Below are 24,211 nucleotides of genomic sequence, written 5' to 3'. Positions count from 1 at the left end.
GTTACATTGATTTCTTTTCTTCGTCAATGTTCAGAAGATTTTAAACCCGTAATAAAATCAACGGTACCAATTTTGTTGCACCATATGCCATTTCGACAAAAAATGTCTCTTCAGTGATGCTCGTGGCCAAAATATTTGAAATCCAAAGCTTATATAAAAGATGAAGAGCTACAATCCAAAAGGTCCAAAAAGTATAGTCAAATTCGTAAAAGGAATCAGAGCTTTGCATGAGGGAGATACATTCCTTAATTTATAATAATTTCTAATATTTTGTAACAGCAAATTTTAATAACACAAACAAATCCGTATTTTTCGGTACTGGCTAATGGGCTGGTGATACCCTCGGGGACTAATGTTCCACCAGCAGAGGCATCGACCCAGTGGTAGTAATAAAATCAACGGTACCAATTCTGTTGCACCAGATGCGCATTTCGACAAAAAATATCTCTTCAGTGATGCTCGTGGCCAAAATATTTGAAATCCAAAGCTTCTATAAAAGATGAAGAGCTACAATCCAAAAGGTCCAAAAAGTAAAGTCAAATTCGTGAAAGGAATCAGAGCTTTGCATGAGGGAGATACATTCCTTAATTTATAATAATTTCTAATATTTTGTAACAGCAAATTTTAATAACACAAACAAATCTGTATTTTCATGCCAGTACCGAAGTACTGGCTACTGGGCTGGTGATACCCTCGGGGACTAATAGTCCACCAGCAGAGGCATCGACCCAGTGGTAGTAATAAAATCAACGGTACCAATTTTGTTGCACCAGATGCGCATTTCGACAAAAAATGTCTCTTCAGTGATGCTCGTGGCCAAAATATTTGAAATGCAAAGCTTAAATAAAAGATGAAGAGCTACAATCCAAAAGGTCCAAAAAGTATAGTCAAATTCATGAAAGGAATCAGAGCTTTGCATGAGGGAGATACATTCCTTAATTTATAATAATTTCTAATATTTTGTAACAGCAAATTTTAATAACACAAACAAATCCGTATTTTCATGCCAGTACCGAAGTACTGGCTACTTGGCTGGTGATACCCTCGTACACTAGTATTGTTTTGATTATATTTACATGTGAAGTCTTTAAATTATGTTGATGTATTGAGGAGTCTTACTCAATGAGAAAAACCTTTAGTGTTATAATTTGATATGTGTACTTGAAGGTTCTTTTGAATATACGGGGGGAGGATAGCGAACTTTCACAATATGGTTGTCATAAATACAATTGATCAGGGAGGAAATGCGAACAAACTCGGGGAAAATATAATTGAAATGGATTCCCTTGGAAAATTGTGATTATATGTTACCTTCAAACAATAAACATGATAAACATTCATCATTTCCGTATTAAAGACCGGATTAATTGGATATGCTATTGTTGAAAACCATTTAGTTTTTCTGAAGAAGTATGTATATTTGGTAGTGAATATTTTCTGTTTGTTTCCCTTATATATCAAGTAAAGATATAAGAAGCTTTTTGTTTATAAAGTTAGTCCTATTTTGCCTTTACATGTGATGTTAACACATTTAACGTTTCAATTAATAAATATATACAAACTCACCTGTCATGATTAATGTGTGTTACTGTAACTGAACGGGTTGAGTTATGGTCATAACGCTGTTATTACCTATTTATAATAAAAACACACATCATTATAAATCAATGTACACAAGGAAACTTGATAAGGGCTTTGAAACAAAAAATAATGTCATATTCATACAGAAACAGGAAGCAAGCAGTTCATATCAGCATACCCGTGTGGACACTATTGAAATTCACATGTTTACTGATTATTGATATTACTCTATTTATTTCACTTGACTGGGCGGAGCTTCACCAGTTCGCTCATCACAAACCATTCCATCTATGAATAGGTGTTTTAGGATAAACTCATTAATGAAGTGTCCAGTTATTCTTTAGTAAATTACTTTGATAACACTGATAGGTGATTAGAAATCAGTTATAATTATAACGGTAATCATCCTTGCCACACACATCTTCAAATAGACTGTCCTTATGCTAATTAAAACTTAAGCTCCGCCCGATCAGTTTAAATAACATTGGTAATACTGATAAACGACATACTTATGATTTAAGAAATTTAAAAAAATGTTATATTTGTACAATTCAATAGCTTGATTGCAGGACTTGTTGTTAATATTAAGCCTCTTGCTGATCTAAATAAGTGTTCGTCAAACTATTATATAACTAGTGTAATATTTCTGTATTTTTGTCAAAGGGTCAATGTAAATACCTTGTCAAAGTTTTCTGAAAATTAAACGAGCCAAATCTATTTTAGTGAAGGTGAAGGATAACACAGTGAGATACTTTTATTATCATCCACATATGCCTCTCTGTTAAAAACATGACCATGCAGAGAATTGTAATACCTTACGTGATTTAATACTGATAGAATAGATTATTTTTTCAATTGTTATTGTTAATTATATATTGTTACACGTAGACGAAGATGTTTCTTTCTAACAATCTTATGGTGTTTATAAATCTCAATTTGTTCCATTCGCTCGTGTATGTATCTACGATTTTGATTTTAACGAAAACAATCTTTGTATTACATCGAAGTTATTACACCATGGGTTTCTTTATCGCAACTTTAATCATTCTTACAAGGGCATAATTCATGTAATTGGTAAATATAATTACTAATTGTTATCATACTTTAAATTTGTACCGTTCAGGTATTTCACATTTGTTATTTTTTTTAATAGGAGCTGTTATGTGGAAAAATAACACAACATGTTAAATTAAAGTCAAGGTTTACTTTTTAATTCTAGAAGGGAATGTACCTATTTTATATTACTTAAAACAATAAAATATAGGGTAACCTTTGGACTAGATTTTACATTTACCTTATAATCAGAGATAACCTTTACCTTTATGCATATACGAAAGATAATAATGTAACAAAAGGACACCATATATATAATTTAGGTAAGATTCACAGTTATTTTCGACTGGTTATTGAACGTATACCATTGCGCATAATACAATTGATAAATTATAACAGTTTCTGGATAGTGTAATATTATTTACGATGTGTATATGTTGTCTACAGTTATCGTCGTGATGTATGGATAATAATGCTTGTCAGACATACTTTAACTTAATCGCTATTGATCACTATTTTGTATAAATGAAATGAACATCAACATCCATTACCCAACTACATCAACTTGCTATATTATCATGCATCTATGTTGTGTCTTATGTGATAGTATTTGCTCTTGGTCTTTTTTTTTGCCATGCCGTTGTCAGATTATTTTCAATCTATGAGTTTATCTGGTATCTTTCGTCCCTCTTTACAACTCTTGAATTTTACTATAAATGGCATTATAAACCAATGTCAAGAAAGTTTGGTTTGATTTGATTTAAAACCAACACTGTTGTCTATATTCTTGCACTAGATAAATGTATCACTGTTTAGTTATACTATTATTTTAATTGTATAAACAATGCGGTAGATTTATTGAAAAATTAAACACTTTCTAAGAACTCCATTCAATTTAAGTTGTATAGTAAAGTAATTTGTAAACAACAATATTTGAAAAACACACATTGTCGTCCACAATCCACGCACCATATAAGAAAAATATAAGCCTTCTAAAACTGTGTTGTTTAGGTTATATAGAATAATAATCCATAAAAATGTAGACCTATCCGAATATAATTATCTTGAGAAAGTGCCACATGAATTAAACACTGTCAACGGATATCATTCAATTCAATTTAAATGTTAATCAGAAACATATACAAAAAGATTAGTTAAAAACTTACATTTCCGTTAAAAACAACAACGCAATTGAGTATCCACTATGTTAGAAAATTCAATCAATGTGTAGACAAAACAGTTGAGTATATTTTCTACAAAACGAAATTATTCATAAAATTGTACACCAATCAGAATAAAAATGTTGTAATATTTTTCAAAAGGAAAAAAAGCTACACAATGTCGGGGGAGTGCGACTTAAATGGAGGTAAGTGCCATTTCCCAAATATAACCCTTATACATGTTATAGTTAAGTACCATAGTAACTGATATCTCTTCTTCTGTCGAGTTTATGTTGGGTGCTTTATCTGATTGCATCGATCTGATGAGTTTTTTTAACTGATTTTTACCCTTTTGTCTTATTTTGTGGTGTTTTACAAATGTACTAAGTTTGGGAATAGAGTTAAGCGATAACAAACATGTTTAAAACCGTCATATTCAAATAATGTGTATGCTTTCCCAAGTTACGAGCCTGAAGTCGATTTCGCAAAAAAAAAAACAGACTATGATTGATCGTAAATTAACTGATTTGTTCTTGACTTAAGACCAATTTTAGTGGTACGGTTTTTTTTAAAAAGAGCTACTGCAAGTCAGTGGTTTACGTTGGTTGATGTCTGTCACATTTGTTTTTTGTAAATTGTTGCTTTTTTACATTAAGTGAACTGGTTTTTTTTCTTCATGTTTTCGCCTTTTATAGCCGACTATACGGTATGAATGAGACCTTCTCATTCTTGAAGACCATACAATTGCCTTACATCCACTTTAATTAAAGATTAGCGAATAGTATTTTCATTGGAAATCATACCACGTCTCCTTATCGTATAAAAACTTTGTAAAAATATTATTCTACAGCACAACACGTATTTGAATAAGCAAAACAATTGTCAACGAACACATACGAATAGTTCTTATCATTTATAATAGATTTATGAGCAAAGCAATCAATATAAAAATAATCTTCAAGTAAACAACTTATGTAATACTTACGAAATTCCTGGATATTAATTGAATAAGGCAACACAACGAGTTATAGGTGTTCGGGCAAATACTGCCAATTCTGGACACATATGGTCACGTATTTAAGTTGATGTTGTGTTCTCTGTATTTATTTTTTTTGTATGATGTATTTTGTTGACTGTTTTTTATTATACGTTAAATAGTTCCTTTCTACTGCTTCTATTTTGAAATTAGTGAAATCTTTTCCTTTTCTTCATGAATCATGTCTAATATTTTTCTGTTATTTAAGTCTATCAGTTTAATGGAGATCAATTTCAAGTGACACCAAAAGTAAAAACAGACTTTGAAAAGTATGGATATATCGTAATCAGGTATGTCGACGTTTTACCATACAAATTATATGTCGTTATAGTACAAGGTGTCATAAGGAGGAAACTTTGGGATATCACTTGAAATCACACATGACATGCAACACCAGACGTGATGTGAGATAGCTAGAAAACCAGTTGTAATAAGCCATTTTCTACATAAAGAAATGTCTGTACCATGTCCACAGTATGACAGATGGCGTTGCCAATTTATTTGAGCTTTATGAGTTTGACTGTCCCTTTGGTATCTTTCGTCCCTCTTTTGTGGTCATATCGTTTGTTGTGTTGGATCTTTGGATTGCGTCCTTTGCAAAAAAGACTATACGCGTTACATGAGTTCGGTATTTTTTCAATGTTGTTGTCTTTAAATGGACACTAAAGATTACCAAAGGAATGTCCTAATTTCGGTTCAATTTACAAAAAAGCAATTAAAACCATTTTTTCATACCATTTTACTTTGCTCAGCGTTATAAATGGTATGAAAACGATTCATGATGGAAACAGTTGACACATCAAAAATAACCAGCGTACTATTGGTGTGTAGTTTTACAGAAGTGAATTTCCAATGTTTATTTAACAAATATGTTCATGAGTTGAAAAAAAAAACATGCACACGCAGTGAATAACTCATCAAACTAAATACACATTTTTTTTTACCCGGATTAAAATTTAATGCGCAAGACGCACATTTTTTTTTCGATGAACCACCCTTTGGTAACGTTCTTAGACAAAAGTAAAACTTAAAAAAGCTAAATTAAAAACGAAGTAGAAGAGCCTTGGACATTCGTTATTCTTAATATTATTTTACAAGATATAGCTTAGGTTATCTATTCCTCAGGTAAAACGATCCGTTTTTTTTATATTACTACGCTTTAGGCGATATTCTATCTAAATTACAGATACATTTAGCAATTAACTCAAAAAGCTGTGTTTATTATTTTGCACGTTTGAACATGTTTGATTTTCATTTTAATAATCAGAAATGTCTTAGATGCAACAGAAGTAGAGAAAGTTATAAATGAGTTTGAAGATCCATCTACTGCAGAGCTTTTAAATAATAATAAAGTGCAGGTAAAGTTGTCATAATAATTAAACAGTTTTAACAACGAAACATAAATTTCAATCCAACAAAAAATTGTACCTGCATGACACTTAATTGTATTGCTTAATCAAGTAGTTTGTTTAATTTCTCAATTCAACCATGTTTAGTAAAGAACATACTATGTAATCTTTATCTGTTATCAACGACACATCCGATATTAAGACTTACAACGAAATTCAAATTACTTAATTTGATTAGAAAATGTCAACATGTATTTTTAATAGTACTGCATATGTTTGGCTCTCTCGACGATAAGGTACAAGCCTCTCGCTACAAATGGTACTCAAACGAAAGCTGTATTTATTCAGAATTTTGTTATTTGTATATAAATTGATGCAACAATTTAGGATATAAGTGCACTTGAAATTGGACAATTGAATAATAGAACATAGTGCAAAACACCTGCATGTTAGATACCGAGTCGATTTGTATATCAATCAGATATATTCTTATATTTGGCTTCCAGATATTAAGTGCTATTAATAAAAAGCTCCCTCCATGTATTTTGAAGGTTTCTGATTGTCAAGGTCGTGAAGCAAAATTGACCATATGGGGACATCCGGGTAACGACGTCATTGGAATGGTCAGTAGATCGGAAAAAGTAGCCGGGACATGCGAACAGGTATGCGTCTATATCTTGGTACAATGCTAAAACCAATAGATTAACACCGTATATAACATGTATAATGCACTAATATAAATATATTTTAATTACAGTTCTCCTCAATTGCAAACTCTAAGATAGACCGAACTCGAATAATTCATCATGTTGATTCAAAATTTGTAATTGTGAAAGAAACCTCATGCAATTCTAAAAATTGTTTGAGAAATCAAATAAAACAGATCAGATTGTAACAATTTATAGTTTGTGTTAAAGATTTGTAAACAAAACTATACTTTCTCTTAATCAAAGATAGACGCAAACACACTTTAACAGAATATATATGGTATCGGCATATCGGCTTGGAAAATGCTTGTTCCAATTTGAAAAACCTACTAAACTGATGCCAGTGATAGCTTAAATTTGCAAAATATTGTAATATTCTATTTTTGATACAAAACAATTTCCTTATTTAAACATTTTATTTAGTTACTTGGAGACGAAGTGTACCACTATCATGGAAAGTTGGTTACCAAAGAGCCTTTTACAGGAGGAGCTCATTTGTGGCATCAAGATTATGGGTATGCAATATGTATAGATTAGAACAATGCCCTTTTCCATATCGACCTCGAGGCTTTAGCACATATTTAAGTTCTGCAGAAGAGAGAAAAAAAGTCAATTATAACATTTTAATGATACATAAAAGGTAAAATCTTAAACAATTTATCACGAACGTGTCGTTAAGGATACAATGACGTCACGTCAGTAGGAACAGGGCACAATATCAATACCTCTTTTTTGCCCCGGACAATTTTGAGGTTATTGGATATGCAAAACCTAAGGTATTCATAACAAATATGTGATAAACTTTTTGTATCACCCTTTTGTACAGCAACGCATAGTGATATGTTAAAGAGATCATTTCTATGATAATTATATATGTTTACCGAAATAATTCCTTTATTTCAATGTTGCTAAGTTGGTTCTTTTTTTATACAACATTTTTCTCATGGCTGAAATCCAAACGGTTGCTCATCATATACATTCATTTGATCACGTTCAAGTTAATATTTGTCGCACTGTTCATCATACTATATCTCTTCGTTCTTTTATTAATTCTGGATTATGCCGGCATTGTTTTAAAAGACTTTTTCTGACATATGTGCAGAAAATTTGTTTATTAATACTTAAAAAAAGAGTAAATTACATTACTCAAACAAGTAATAGGTGTTTTTTTTACATTCAACAAACTTTACAGATATTGGTATCAAAATGAGTTTTTGGAGCCAAATATGATGACAGTATTTATAGCCTTAGATAAATGTGAGAAAACAAACGGATGTTTACAGGTAATCACATTTAAACAAAAGTGCTTTTTTATATTACTCGTAGCAGTTCGTTAAATTTAGCAACATAATGAGTCAATGCAACAACCCCCATAGTCGTCATTAAAGCTAAATTTAATAACAGAATACAGCTTGACATGTCTATGACAATACACACTTCTTGTTTCGTCTTCGAATGACTGAGCATAGTACTTGTAGATTTTTATCTGAGTTTGAAGGCGGCCCATTTTTGATATTTTTATTTTCAATGACAAATTTAGAATGATTTTGCCATTTTTAACGGAATGACAGTAATACAAATAACGGTAGCAATATTCTTGCACCAGATTCGCATTTCGACAAAACATGTCTCTTCAGTGATCCAAAGCTTATATAATATATGAAGAGCTATAATCCAAAAGGTTCAAAAAGTAAAATGATGTTACAAAATCTTTTAGATGGTATTCGTTTTTCTGGCAATGCACATGCACAAGTAACTACGATACACGCTTTAAACTGTATTGCCATATTAATCCTTCAAATAGGGACTAACCACTGAAATTTGGATTAATAAACTCACTTGTCGAATTAGCTGATAACTTTCTCATATTTTAGTTAAAATTTGATATATATTGTTTTCTATTTGTTGATATTATCAATATCAGTTGTGATTGTTGATTATACTGTTACAAGAAACGAAAGTTTGCAATATTGGCATTGAAAACATTGTATTAAATTATATTTTGGAATAAATAACAGGTTAAGTTTAAAACAAAGAACATTACTTTGACTTTTCTCACTTTATATCACATATTTGAAGGGGAATAACTCCCATACAATGTCATTCAATATCCTTTTGTTTGAATATACGAACAATTTGTTAAGAACGTTTATTTATAATATAACGGTTTTAGAGAACTGAAAATTATACCAAGAAAATGGGACATGGGGAGATAACTTCTATTTAGAACAAGAGTCCGGTTACAGGGAATGAACGAGACACTCAACATCTCTAAGAATTGAATGGCAAACATGTCTTCCATTATGTCAGTAAACATAAAAACATGAACTGACAGACGGCAGATGAAACAAAAAATATCAGTTCAACAGAAAAAAATGTTTTTTCCACAATAAAAGGATAAGCATATGTCATAATAAAACATTATAATATAACTATCATGTTGTCTTTTGTTTTTTAATAACGTAGCCCCTTTTTTGTGTGACAGATAATAGAAGGCTCCCACAAATGCGGACGTCTAGATCACAAATTAGAAGGGCAATTGACTGTCACTGACTCGTCAAGACTTGATAAAATAATGGCCCGTTTTCCGATGAAATACTGCTTACTCAATCCAGGTGAAATATCATCTTATTATTTAATATAGAATAACTATGCTTAGTATCTTAACTAGAACAAATATGTAAACACTTGCAAAACCAATACGCAAGAATGCAGTTGCTTTGGTATGCGACGAAAACATTGACCTGTCGGGTTTGTTAAGACTAACATCTGAAATAGAAAGAAATAATTCCACACAACTGACAACTTAACATTTATACAGCATATCGGGGTTTATTTTTATTTGATTAAAATTGAAAATGGAAATGGGAAATGTGTCAAAGAGACAACAGCCCGACCGAAGAAAAAAAACCAGCATTATTATTTATTCATTAATAGCCCAACAAATGTCGCAAGCATGTTTTCGTATTTGTATACATGTACAGATATTGCGTGTTGCTGTTGACGAGTGTTGTACAAAATGAATGAACGTTTGCGACTTTCAGAGGAATTTAAAGTAGAAAAGATTTACCTTTTTAACGATTTTGTCTTAAATTGGACAATTTGTTGTTATTTCTTTTTACTGTAGAAAATATTTGATACATTAGGAATAATAATTATAAATTTTGAGTGATGTATCATTGTTGACCATATTGACTATTGTAAACTAAAAATTATTTTTTAGTTCAGTTTAAGCACAGCTTAATTGAAAAAAAATAATGAGTTAAGAAAGTTATTTCAATTTTAATGGGGAAAAAATGGCATTTATGGCAGATAATTTTGAACTTTTTCATTGATAAACCTGAAGGACGCCTCCGGGTGCGGGAATTTCTCGCTACATTAAAGACCTGTTTGTGAACTTCTGCTGTTGTTTGTTTTTTATTTGGTCGGGTTATTGTCTCTTTGACACATTCCCCATTTCCATTCTCAATTTTATATTCTAAAAGTCACCTTGGGCCAAAACGAATTTCTTTTTGTTTAGCCGATTTTTGTACAATATCATAAAGTAACAACGAATAGTGTTATGAATTAAGTTTGTAATGAAATGTTTTTGTTTTTTTTTGCTGATTTTTTTGTACCCTTGAGTCTCCATAAGAAAAATTATTTCTTCCCTCTACATAACGCATATAAAATTATACAAAAACAATGCAGTAGAAGCTAATCATCGATAGCAGCTAGAAAAGTAAGCTGTGTTTTTGAGACGCTTTTATATGTTTTGTTTTAAGTAAATAGGAACATAGAAATGGACCTTCATTGAAGTCTTACATTAAGTGTGAAAGCATGAAAATATATCAGTGATATTTAAAATTTTAGTTATCATGATTGTATTTTTTTTGCCATGTTTATTTTAAGGAGACGCTCTATTTTTTCATTGCAATTTATTGCACTGTAGTGGACAGAATAGCAGTGCAAACAGACGATGGGCTTTATTGACAGCATACAACACGGTGTCTAACCAATCATGTAAACCACATCATCATCCACAATATCAACGCTTGGAGAAAGTACGTTTTCTTTTTTCTTCGGTACGAATTTGACCCTTATTAGGTTAATCGGGTATCTTTTCTGTGCTTTAATTTTAGCAAGTTTCTAACAAAGATTTGTTGTTTGTATTTATTTTACCTATACTCGTCCAATTGACGATGAAAGTCTCTTGCATTGAAGGTAATATTACTGAATTGAATGAGGTAAAATCAATGTTACATCATTGATGTTTAAACGATTCGATTAGGGTTTTAATGAAAGGTAAATTAAAACTGGTGAGTATCTCTTAATACTAAGGCCATAAAACATAATACGCATACATATGTAAGCAGGATCTGCTTACCCTTCCGGAGCACCTGAGTCACCCCTAGTTTTATTTAGGGTTCGTGTTGTTTATTCTTTAGTTTTCTATGTTGTGTCATGTGTACTATTATTTGTCTGTTTGTCTTTTTCTTGTTTAGCCATGGCGTTGTCAGTTTATCTTATATTTATGAGTTTGACTGTCCCTTTGGTATCTTTCGTCACTCCCTTAATTAGAAAATAATTACTTTACAACAAACATTTTTGATAGGAATAATGAGTATGGTAAAACCCCACGTTTTGTGTTTTAAACAGTATAAAATTGGTATATATCTGAACGGATTTTTCCACATTTTCACACATCGCTAATCATTTTGTAATAAATTAACGTTTTATACGTAAAACTAACTATGCAGACATGGTCCTCTTTCAATGTCTTATTTATTTCGTCAAATTGAAAGTACTATGACTGAAACAATGGACTCAATGATCTGCTTTGATATAGTCTTTCTCCAATTTCTTCTTTTCCTGATTTAATCTCGTAATATTTTGAAATTTGGTGAATTGCTAATGTAAATACTTTGCCTTTTTTTAGGTACAAAACACTGCAATAAAGGCATGTGAGAAATTTACAGATTTTACGGATAAAAGGATCCTGGTTCCGAAAACACTTGATTCTAAACAAGTCATTCCCAAAACACCAACATAGCATATATACAATAACGGAAGGACATAGTGTTTTATTTCATTTTATATATACTAATTACAATAGATAGAATAGAAAGAATAAAACTGGAAGGAAAATAAATTAATTTAAAAATATTAACACTTAAAAACTGTACTGAAAGTAATAACTTGATATTGTATTATGTTCGAAAAGAAAGTTACACATTATTACAAGTAAGGTCTTAAATTGAATTTTTCAACTTGCACATTGATCAGTCGTTGTCACGTATTGTGGCATCAAATTTTCGTTACCGTCAGTAAGTAGGACATGCCGGTCTTGGTATAGTTTATGTTTCTTATGTTGTGTTGTGTTTTGTCGCCTACGTTTTGCCATGGTTTTGATTTAGTTTGCATTTACTTGTTGGTGTTTGAGAGCATGAAAGTTTGAGACAATACTGATTTCATGTATTGTGAATATTGCAATTCATACGATATTATTTTGATTGTGTTGTAGTGATAAAAGGTTGCTGCTAAAATACAAATACAATTGAACCAAGTGTTCGAAAAATGGAAACATTTAAAAAAATATCAGGATGCTTTCAGGATCTTTTTGACAGTTAAGTAATGTCTCTGTAACATATGACTATAGGTTGCACTTTGTAAATACAACTGTTTCTGAAAACCCTCCTCTTTTGGGGAGTAATCGTATATTTATATAAAAATAATGTTCTTTACATACTGGTTCCCAGTTATGCTCATTGTGTTCAATATCGCAGAGACAGAACTTGGGAATGTTACCAGTAAATAAACACGTGCATATTGTTTATATTGAAATCTGTGGTAACCTTTCATTCGAGGTAGCGGTAGTTAAGAACATTAGTGTAAGTTTAAACTTTGAGAAGTTCAGGGCATACAAACGTTGAAAATATGCCGCACAGCCCTATATATTGACCTTTGAAAAAAAATGTGGTGCAAATTAACTTTCAATTCTAGAATAAGATTTTTTTCAAAACTTCATAGCAAAAGTGGTACAGTTTTATCCGTTAAAGGAGTTCCTATGGGAAATGGCATTGTCAATATTTACAGAAATGCAACCTATAGATATCATCCGCATTACATGTCATATTTCTTTCCTGTTCCTCAATTGATCAATATGTCATGGACTTGGTGTCATAGGGCTCTTAGTTTTAATGATGGAACGTCAAAACTACACATTTAATAACCCAATCTGAAGAACATTTGTTAATTTTGATATTCTGCGACGACCAACTTGGATTAATGCGGCATATCGAAACTGATATAGTTAATGACGTGCGACAATAATATTTTTTCCCGAGATATCCAGTACTTCTAGTATACCATGTTTGACCTCACATAAGTGATGTCTATTGATTTTGATATTTTAAAATTTCAAGCATCCATTTTATAAACAAATGAATAGTGAGCATGTAATAAGGTCAAATTGTTCTGCATTTGATTTTTAATGATGTGAGTTTAAGCATGGATGCAATTTGAGTATTCCTCATTTCGGAATCATGAATTATGGACGCCTGGACTGAGTCGGGTGTGTCTATTCTGTGTTGGTTTTAGCATTATGTATTCGGGTTTAGTTTTCTGTAATTAGTTAATACTTCAGTTTCATTATGTAGATCTCTTTCATATTCATTTGATAAAATTTACTGTTTGCAATAGCATGAATTGTTCTAAATAATGAGGATGGTCTAATCCCAAGTATAAAAACAAAGCCGTATTTGGCACAACCTTTTTCAACTTTTGATCTTCAGTGCTGTACAACTTTGTACTTTTTTCACTTTCGATCTTTTATATCTGGGCGTCACTGGTGAGTCTTGTGTGGACGAGGCGCGTTTTTTGCGTATTGAATTTTAAACCTGATGCTTTTTGTTATCTATTAATCATGTGTTTCTTTGTCTAATATGTTCTCCTATTAATTTGTATTGTAGTCCTGTAATATTATGTTGTCATTTCAATGCTATATTTAACTTTGCCATTAAAGTGCGAGGTTTGGCATGCCATAAAACCAGGTTGAACCCACCATTTTTATTCCCCTTTACAAAAGTCCTGTACCAAGTCAGGAAGATGGCCATTGTTATATTATTGTTCGTTTCTGTGTGTGTTGCATTTTAACGTTGTGTCGTTTGTTTTCTCTTATTTTTGAGATATTAAGATAAGACGGTACTTGTCTATCCCAAATTCATGTATTTGGTTTTGATGTTATATTTGTTATTTTCGTGGTATTTTGTCTGATGCGTGGTCTGTTTCTGTGTGAGTTGCGTTTCGGTGTTGTGTCGTTGTTATATTTAATGCGTTTCCCTCGGTTTTAGTTTGTTACCCCGATTTTGTTTTTTGTCCATGGATTTATGAGTTTTGAACAGCGGTATACTACTGTTGCCTTTATTTAGCGGTTGTTTCAAGCCCATTTCTTTCCTATGATTCACAATGGATTCAAAAATAAATTGGTGCACTTCTATAATAAAGAAGGATACGGCTACAAATTCAATACAGAATGAAAAATGTGGTCTTGACTATAAAAAAGTAGGTGAAAAAACTGTCAAAATAGGTGCAATTTGGGTACCGTTACGTGAGCTATAAGATTTGTCAGAAACCGATGTTATTCACCTGGAACGTGGTTATATTTTGTCGCACCGTTACTTTTTTCATTGCAAAAGAAATTGTATGTCCTAAGGGTAAAACGTATTGCAGTAGATGATTATACCACTACTTTCATAACCATTGAACACTCGTTAATATATATATTATGTAACTGTACTTAAGAGCCGTTCTGTAGTGGTTAGAACATCGGACAACTAACACAAAGGTTCCTGGTTCGATTCCCGTTGGGGGTGAAAATTTCAGGAACTCAATTATCGGCTCTACCTTGACACCATGTGCGAGTACTGTCTTAAGGAAACGATGATAGTCCGTCGGAAGGGGACGATAAATGGCTGACCCGTGTTAAGAGAGAGCCATATCTCTTGCACGTTAAAGACACCCTTGTAGATTTCGAAAAAGAGTAGGCTAATGCCGCAAAGTGGAAAGGGATCAATTCAAATTCCAAAACTTGTTTCCCTATCCACTATAAATAAATATGTTTAAACTAACTGTACTAATAATAAGCTGTAGAAAGGAGTTTACTTTCTTTATAATGTTATGCATGTAATGTGTATTATCCAAGTGAATCATCATTGATGACAGACAGTTTTTATCAATCACTCTTAATAATGTCGGCAATGCATGGAATAACAACTACGTTTATGTATACATTTCTGATTTTATCGTTATATAATTAAATGTACTTATGATAGTCACATAATTGTTTATTCAAATAATTTACCTCGTAAATAAAGTTGCTACTATTTGATTGTTGAAGAATAGCTTAATTTATGTTGAATCATTATTAAAACGACATCACATTATATATTTTTGTGTTTTAAGAAATGTTATTATGCCATTACATTTGAAGTGCACGATACTGATTTGCAAAAGGTATGCAATGTTATCACATATCAATCAGTTCGATCAGTATTTATATTAACTCGGCAGTCTCATGAAGATAGTGGCAAAGGTATTGTTTGAAAAAAGACTTCTTTAAAAACAAACACTTCCTATTGTATTTATTAAAAACAAACAAAACTTAACATAGTGATAGAAGAAGACTTTCCCAAACTTATTTTCCGAAAAAAAATTATCTAATTCTGCAAGGCTTTTTTACAGTGTTTTTGTGCGTAGATCCTAAGAAAAAGGCATGGGATCATTGTTTTTTGTATACTAATAATTACAAATAATTACCCGGCCACGTCCACTTGTATTTTTTGTCTATCTGATGAGTCAAGACTTTTTTAACTAATTTTTATAGTTCGTTCCTATGTTGTACTGTTATACCACTGTCCCAGGTAAGTGGGAGGGTTGGGATCCCGCTAACATGTTCAACCCCGCCACACTATTTATGTATGTGCCTGTCCAAAGTCAGGAGCCTGTAATTCAGTGGATGTCGTATGTTTATGTGTTACATACATGTGCGTATTGTTATGCGTTTATTTTTCTACATTGGTTAGAGGTATAGGGGGAGGGTTGAGATCTCACAAACATGTTTAACCCCGCCGAATTTTTGCGCCTGTCCCAAGTCAGGAGCCTCTGGCCTTTGTTAGTCTTGTATTATTTTTATATTAGTTTCTTGTGTACAATTTGGAAATTAATATGGCGTTCCTTATCACTGAACTAGTATATATTTGTTTAGGGGCCAGCTGAAGGACGCCTCCGGGTGCGGGAATTTCGCGCTACATTGAAGACCTGTTGGTGACCTTCTGCTGTTGTTTTTTATTTGGTCGGGTTGTTGTCTCTTTGACACATTCCCCATTCCCATTCTCAATTTTATGTATTTGTTTTTCGTTCATTTCTTTACATAAATAAGGCCGTTAGTTTTCTCGTTTGAATTATTTTCATCGTCTTTTCGGGGCCTTTTATAGCTGACTATGCGGTATGGGTTTTGTTCATTGTTGAAGGCCGTACGGTGACCTATAGTTGTTAATGTTTGGGTCATTTTGGTCTTTTGTGGATAGGAGTCTCATCTGCGATACTACCACATCTTATTTTGTATCAGACATACAATTATTTTTAAACAAATATATTTATTATCAAGATACAATTAAAGATTAGTCTGATTGTTTAAACCTCAGTTATTTGTTCATATTTTTTTCAAATAACTAGTCGATTTATTTCACATCTTGCAATGTGTTTAAGGGGGAGACATATCAAGCAAGTACAAAATATATCTCAACCTATCAAAACTTTATGGAAAGAGTATGTATAATTCGTTTTCCATAATTGGCGAACCCACTTAAAACATTTTGATATCTAAAAAGCTTAGAATAAACAATATTTGTAGTCCATGTAGATCAAGCATACCAATACTATTTTACAGGAGTTGTCTCCTCTTGAATATTGGCTGATACTTTTTTAGGTGAGAGATAAAACTGTTTTTCTTACACAGTCCATTGATTTAAAAAAAAATGCAGTATGGTAAGTTTTTTAATAAAGCTTAACATGTCCAACTGAAATATTTAAAATAGGCTAGGAATCTGATGTTCAGTGGTTGTCGTCTGTTTATGTTGTTCATAGGTGTTTTTCGTTTTTAGAATAGAGCGTTGGTTTACCCGTTAGAATGGTTTGACACTTGTAATTTTTTGGCGCACTTTATCGCTTACTGATTTGTGTGAGCCAAATATTCGTATTGAAGGTCGTACCTTGACCTATAACCGCTTCTTATTTAGATTGAGAGTTGTCTCATTGGCGCTCATGCCACATTTTACCTATATCTATAGAATAATTATAATAAGTACGTATGCATGTTATGTAAAATCATTTTATTATTTACATTTTACTAATCACTTATGATAAATGATATTTTAATAAGTGAATATTTATGATTTTTTTACATCAATTAGGTGATTAAACAAGATAATAAAGACTTTCATCTTTTTTTTTTGATGAATTGAAAATTATTCCTCATCAATCTTTTATAGCATAATGTAGTATATAAACTTTTTAAGAATATGTTTGGAACACAGTGAAAAGATTAAGAACATATACTAGGTAAGGTGTGATTTTGATATAGGTTAATGTAATAAATATCAGCTTCTTATTCTGATGTTGAACCTATATGTTACGAAAATAATCAAGAAATCTAAATCTGATCCCATAATTACTTTTGTGAACTGTAGAATTCATTCATTTGAAATTAAACACACGTATATATAATTTCAGTTCTAAATTGTAAAACTATATTGAATGAACTAAACTGAATCGAAGTTGATTAATATATTAATCACTAGTGGTAAGCAGAAAGTCGTAAAGTAAAGTTACGACCTTCTGAATATGGGACCCAACAAGGGATAAGATTTTCATTTCCGATTTTCGTGCAGTACAAAGTTCATTTAAGCCAACTCGCTTGTCTCATATATATTAGTACACCTATCGTAAGGGCGTTGATATTGAAACCAAATTTTATACATAAAATCATTCAAATTTCCGTCAAATATTCATTAAAATAGTCAAGCATGATGGCCATTACTTTAAATGTTTGATGTCAACCATAGTAGTTTGGATGATAATCATAACCAAGACAAGATGGTTGTAACTTTGAAAGATGACCGTAACTCGAGTATTTAGATAAATTTTTATCAAAGTATTTTAAAAGTACTGTCCACATTACTATGTTGATAAACTCTGTGTTCATACATGGTTTACTATAAACAATATTATGTGTTACCCAGATTAGTCTGAGTTCTTAAACCTTTCTCAGTCATCTTGAAGCCGCAAATTTTTTTTTTTTTTAAATAACTTTTCAATTTATTTCACATGTAGAAATATTTGTAAGGGGGCGACATACCAATCATATACAAATTGTTTCACATCCTTTCAAATTAATATTAGTATTAATATATGTTTTCCTGTACGTCAAGGCAACACATTGTTGAATATATATGTATTCCCTCATATTCGTTTTTAGATTTTGTTTTATTTACGATTTTTTTGTTAATTGTAATCATGTCGGCAGATGAAATTATTGAATCATCTTTAATTTTTAATCAGCTATTGCAGTTTTTATAAAACATTGGCCTACAAACATTCGACTTATGGTCGTTCAAGATGAAGGTACATCCACAAATGCACTTCGAAGTCCTGGTGTATTTAACGTGTCGAATACATGACGATCATATATTGCAGTGTATCATTGGTTTTATTTCTAAGTATTTGTACGGAATAAAAACTGAAACCATGAACATTTTGATAACCTCGAATGGATGAATATTGTTGATATATATTTGACACTACTACACTCGTTGAATTTAAGAGTAAGATAAACAAATAAAGTAGTTTGTGGCCAGGCTTTTGAGCCATGATAATATTACAAGGTAGAACTAAATGTACTGCGGCAACTATCACATACATATGCAGATTGAAAATAATATTTATATCATATGTTTATTTGTATGAATGTATGTAGCTTTAAAAAACCAGTACGCTGAGTTGAAGCATACAGTTCTATTTTCTAAATATTATCCTGGATACAAGCTTCACATACCTATATTTGATTCCTTTTTTAAGTTCAGTGTGTATATCGGAAAGCATGGTACCAATAGGCGTATTCAGAATTTCAATTAACCACGCGTTATAATTATACCTGAACTTCGACATTGCTTCTTAAAATCAGCTTTACTTTACCAAATTACAATACGACTCCTCAAAATCTAGGCTATGGGAACAAGATGTATGTCTTTCAATTCAGGTACGTTAGTCTCGACAACGACCGCCATAACATATAAATATGTTTAGCTTATTTTGATTCCTTACGTATCATGCTTATAAAAAAGAAGATATGGTATGACTGCCATTGAGACAACTATCCATACAAGAACAAACTGACACATACATTAACAACTATAGGTCACCGTACGGCCTTCAACAATGATTTTTTTTATTCCGTTTCGAATTAAAGTGTAAATTCAAATGGTAGATTTTTTTTAATTCCACCTAGTTGATGCATAATAGTTTGTTTTAAATCATCTTTTCAATAGACATAATAGATGCAAAATATAAAGAAAGACATCATTGAAGATTTTGTTATTTCATGTAATGTCCAATTTCTTAAAAAAAACGCACTTTCTATATTCGTAACTAATAATTATCATAACCGGAGCTGTGTTACTTTCTCGAAAGATTTTTTTGAGAAAGGTATATTGTTATTGCCTCTTGTTTGTTATTTACAAAACATGTCTCCCATTTTCGGGTGGTCGTAACATTACGATACGACCATCCGAAAACTATCAGTGATTAAGGGTATAAACAGATATATGCCAGGTCAAATTATATTAAGGTGGTACCCAACACTTTCGCTAAAATTAATTTGGCTCGTTTAATTTTCATAAAATTTTGCCAAAGTATTTACTTTGACCCTTTAACAAAAATATTAAAATATAAAAAAATTTGAACCAACCGTTTTGTCAGAAAAATTACACTGGTTATATAGCAATTTGACAAACACCAATTTTGATCATTGAGAAGCTTAATATTCCTTTTACAACACAACGTCATTAAAACGTTTAGCTGACTTTACAGAGTTATCTCCCTGTAGTGTTAGGTACCACCTTAATCTAGCGTAGTGTAAAATAAATCCATATTAAGTTGAAATAAAATGTAAGACAAATTCAGGCAAATTGATGCTAAAATCATGTTACAAATGGTAAATTGCAGTAGATCCATGAGTAACTCATGTCAATATATGCTACAATCGTGTAAATCGATTGTAAAACAAGGAATATCTACTGTAAAACTAAATTAAAATAAAACTAGAAAAAAATAATATGCTTTTAACGTAAAATCAGGTAAATCTTTACGAAATCAGACAGATCTATAATGTACTCAGGCAATTCTGATCATAGAATTTTGCACATATATAAACCAATTGTTTGTATGTAAGGTAAAATCCTGTAACATAGAACACATATAGTGGTTGTACCTTTGCTTTATACATTTAATTAATGTACACTATATCTGCATCTATCTTATATAGCAATAGGATAACTCGGTATGTGGTCTTAATAGTTGCTTGTGGTTATTTGTGTCAATGATGGAAAACACTGTATATTCTACGCTGCTTTTTCTGAAACGCAATATTTTATTTAAAGAGGATAACATATTTGATGTATTCACAGTTTCAATATATTTGATTCATACTTAGATGAAGTGTATTCCTCATTCATACGGGCATCGAACAACAACCGATCATTAAGTCAAACCAACAAGAAAATCAATCTTAAATATACATTCTAACATAATTAGAACAAATTATTCTTATGCATACTAAAATGTGCATGAATGACAGTTTATCATGTCTACTTACAAACACTGTACTGAATTAATATAGTATGTCTCTAAAAAAACTAAAAACACCTGCATAATACCATAACATGATAACGTTATCATCCTAAAATCATGAATTGTAAATGATTAAAATATGTATAGTATCACATACTACATATTAAATGATATATATATATATATATATATATAAATGTCTAAGAATATAACTAAAACACACTAATTGATACATTAAAAAGTTCTATTAGATGTTAAATAGAAATACGCAATATTTCGCTAAACAAATTAGCTTCATCAGGCGTGTGCATCTCTCAAGGTGAAATCGGATGCATGACAGAAAAATATTTTTGTAGCTTAATCTATACAAGATTTGAGGGATCGGTGTAACATATTAATTCGGTCATAAAATATGTTTGTAGCTACAACTACATGAAGTTGGAATAAAAGTTTAACACATTTATAGATGTTCGATTAATTGTATGAATTTTTATAAATTAATTTGTATGATTTCAAGATAACTATGGTTTTGATTTGCTTTGAAATCTTTTTTCGTCTCTCTCATTGAGTCCATCAGGTTCAAGAGTTCGTAACTGGTGCATCCAAAATCTCTCTCTTTTTTGTCTTCCTTGTGTATCCCAATTTTGATTTTTCTCAATGATTTGAAATGTGATGTTTTCAAAATCATGTCCTGCTCTTAAAAGGTGTCTTGTAATTGGGCAGTTCCTTTCTTTTGTATAAAATGACCGATGGTTATTTAGTCGGATGTTAAATGGGGTTTCTGTTTCACCAACATATTGTAATTTGCAAGTTCCACACGTTAGAACATAAATGCAATTTTGCGTTTTGCAATTTGATGTTATGAATATGTTGTAATTTTTCTTTGTGACTGTGCTGATGAACTTGGTTTCTATATTGGCGACTTTGCAGCACTTACAATTGCCCCTTCCGCATTGTGTATAACCTCCAATTGTTGATATCTCCCGTTTAGATACTTTGGATGATACTAGAATATCTTTGAGGTTTTTTGGTCTGCGGTAAGCCATCACCTCCCGTTATGGCTTACCGCAGACCAAAAAACCTCAAAGATATTCTAGTATCATCCAAAGTATCTAAACGGGAGATATCAACAATTGGAGGTTATACACAATGCGGAAGGGGCAATTGTAAGTGCTGCAAAGTCGCCAATATAGAAACCAAGTTCATCAGCACAGTCACAAAGAAAAATTACAACATATTCATAACATCAAATTGCAAAACGCAAAATTGCATTTATGTTCTAACGTGTGGAACTTGCAAATTACAATATGTTGGTGAAACAGAAACCCCATTTAACATCCGACTAAATAACCATCGGTCATTTTATACAAAAGAAAGGAACTGCCCAATTACAAGACACCTTTTAAGAGCAGGACATGATTTTGAAAACATCACATTTCAAATCATTGAGAAAAATCAAAATTGGGATACACAAGGAAGACAAAAAAGAGAGAGATTTTGGATGCACCAGTTACGAACTCTTGAACCTGATGGACTCAATGAGAGAGACGAAAAAAGATTTCAAAGCAAATCAAAACCATAGTTATCTTGAAATCATACAAATTAATTTATAAAAATTCATACAATTAATCGAACATCTATAAATGTGTTAAACTTTTATTCCAACTTCATGTAGTTGTAGCTACAAACATATTTTATGACCGAATTAATATGTTACACCGATCCCTCAAATCTTGTATAGATTAAGCTACAAAAATATTTTTCTGTCATGCATCCGATTTCACCTTGAGAGATGCACACGCCTGATGAAGCTAATTTGTTTAGCGAAATATTGCGTATTTCTATTTAACATCTAATAGAACTTTTTAATGTATCAATTAGTGTGTTTTAGTTATATTCTTAGACATTTACATAATTTTAATTCAGTAACTGTATCAGTTTATTTTCACAAACTGATCCACGCTTAATTAGATTGAATGTTGATTGTTGCTATTTTTAGACATTATATATAGACATTATATATATATGGAGGTTATACACAATGCGGAAGGGGCAATTGTAAGTGCTGCAAAGTCGCCAATTAGCTTCATCAGGCGTGTGCATCTCTCAAGGTGAAATCGGATGCATGACAGAAAAATATTTTTGTAGCTTAATCTATACAAGGAAGACAAAAAAGAGAGAGATTTTGGATGCACCAGTTACGAACTCTTGAAACTGATGGACTCAATGAGAGAGACGAAAAAAGATTTCAAAGCAAATCAAAACCATAGTTATCTTGAAATCATACAAATTAATTTATAAAAATTTATACAATTAATCGAACATCTATAAATGTGTTAAACTTTTATTCCAACTTCATGTAGTTGTAGCTACAAACATATTTTATGACCGAATTAATATGTTACACCCATCCCTCAAATCTTGTATAGATTAAGCTACAAAAATATTTTTCTGTCATGCATCCGATTTCACCTTGAGAGATGCACACGCCTGATGAAGCTAATTTGTTTAGCGAAATATTGCGTATTTCTATTTAACATCTAATAGAACTTTTTAATGTATCAATTAGTGTGTTTTAGTTATATTCTTAGACATTTATATATATATATATATATATATTTAGGTATAACATGAAGCTCTCAATTGCCGTGGGATTACTACTGGCAGCAGTGTGCACTAATGCCACCTTTATAGGAATAAGTGGATGGGGCGGCGGATTTGGAGGACCCGGATGGGGAGCAGGAGGAATAAGTTGGGGCGTAGGTGGTGGATATCGATGGGGTATAGGAGCTCCATGGATTGGATTTGGTAAAGGAGGAGTATTTCCCGGAGGATTCGGTGGCAGATTTTTAGGAGGATTTGGAGGTGGACGTGGAGGGGGATTTCGCGGCCGATTTATAGGAGGGTTTGGCGGTGGACGAGGAGGGAGATTTGGTGGAGGACGAAGATTAGTCGTTGGCAAAAAATACTTCTAAATTAAATATTTTGTTAACACAAATCCATGTATTATAGCGCACATTTATATATCTTGCAATAGTAAATCACAACCTTGAAAATATGTTTCTTGTGTTCTTGTCTGGTGTAATAGTTATATCAAAACAAGTTGAAAATAGTAATTATTTTGCACAAGTTAATTTCTTATTTTTTGGGAGCCATTACATGTATGTAAAAACTAGAGCAATGAGTATGATATGTAATTAGAGATCGACAAGTATTATATAAAATAATATTTTGTTTATGGTATAACTGTTTTTCTATAAGCAATTAATAAAAAAAAAAAAAAATGGTCAACAATTACTGACCACAAAACGGTCTTATATAAAATTCAACTTCTTTTATTGCATATGAGGCAATTATAACCGAAATTTCTTGGATTTCATCAACTATAGTTACTATACTGAAACTATAAAAAGCGAGGCAAACACCTAAAACGTATCCAAA

The 24,211-nt window shown here is 31.6% G+C and overlaps 2 protein-coding genes across 2 annotated transcripts; both read left to right on the top strand.

Annotated features, from left to right (window-relative positions):
- Positions 1-5,042: 5,042 nt before the first annotated feature.
- LOC134717746 (L-proline trans-4-hydroxylase-like) lies at positions 5,043-11,918 on the top strand. Its single transcript, XM_063580240.1, has 8 exons — positions 5,043-5,120; positions 6,098-6,188; positions 6,731-6,841; positions 7,310-7,401; positions 8,079-8,169; positions 9,372-9,501; positions 10,778-10,929; positions 11,805-11,918. The coding sequence occupies exons 3-8, from the start codon at positions 6,800-6,802 to the stop codon at positions 11,916-11,918; spliced, it is 621 nt and encodes a 206-aa protein (XP_063436310.1). The 5' UTR covers positions 5,043-5,120; positions 6,098-6,188; positions 6,731-6,799.
- A 5,530-nt stretch (positions 11,919-17,448) lies between these two features.
- LOC134718662 (acanthoscurrin-1-like) lies at positions 17,449-23,828 on the top strand. The gene is made up of 2 exons (XM_063581317.1): positions 17,449-17,485; positions 23,394-23,828. The coding sequence occupies exon 2, from the start codon at positions 23,401-23,403 to the stop codon at positions 23,743-23,745; it is 345 nt and encodes a 114-aa protein (XP_063437387.1). The 5' UTR covers positions 17,449-17,485; positions 23,394-23,400; the 3' UTR covers positions 23,746-23,828.
- Positions 23,829-24,211: the final 383 nt, after the last annotated feature.

This window comes from Mytilus trossulus, chromosome 5, assembly GCF_036588685.1.
Source record: "Mytilus trossulus isolate FHL-02 chromosome 5, PNRI_Mtr1.1.1.hap1, whole genome shotgun sequence".
Classification (NCBI taxonomy): domain Eukaryota; kingdom Metazoa; phylum Mollusca; class Bivalvia; order Mytilida; family Mytilidae; genus Mytilus; species Mytilus trossulus.
The sequence above is the reverse complement of the archived record's forward strand: the minus strand, read 5'-3'. Positions and strand labels throughout refer to the sequence as shown.

Excerpts from the sequence above, each read along its gene's own strand:
- LOC134718662 (XM_063581317.1), top strand. The coding sequence starts at position 23,401 with ATGAAGCTCTCAATTGCCGTGGGATTACTACTGGCAGCAGTGTGCACT.
- LOC134717746 (XM_063580240.1), top strand. The coding sequence starts at position 6,800 with ATGGTCAGTAGATCGGAAAAAGTAGCCGGGACATGCGAACAG. Across the intron at positions 7,402-8,078 it reads TTGTGGCATCAAGATTATGG|ATATTGGTATCAAAATGAGT; the intron begins GTATGCAATATG and ends CAAACTTTACAG. Across the intron at positions 8,170-9,371 it reads AAACAAACGGATGTTTACAG|ATAATAGAAGGCTCCCACAA; the intron begins GTAATCACATTT and ends TTTGTGTGACAG.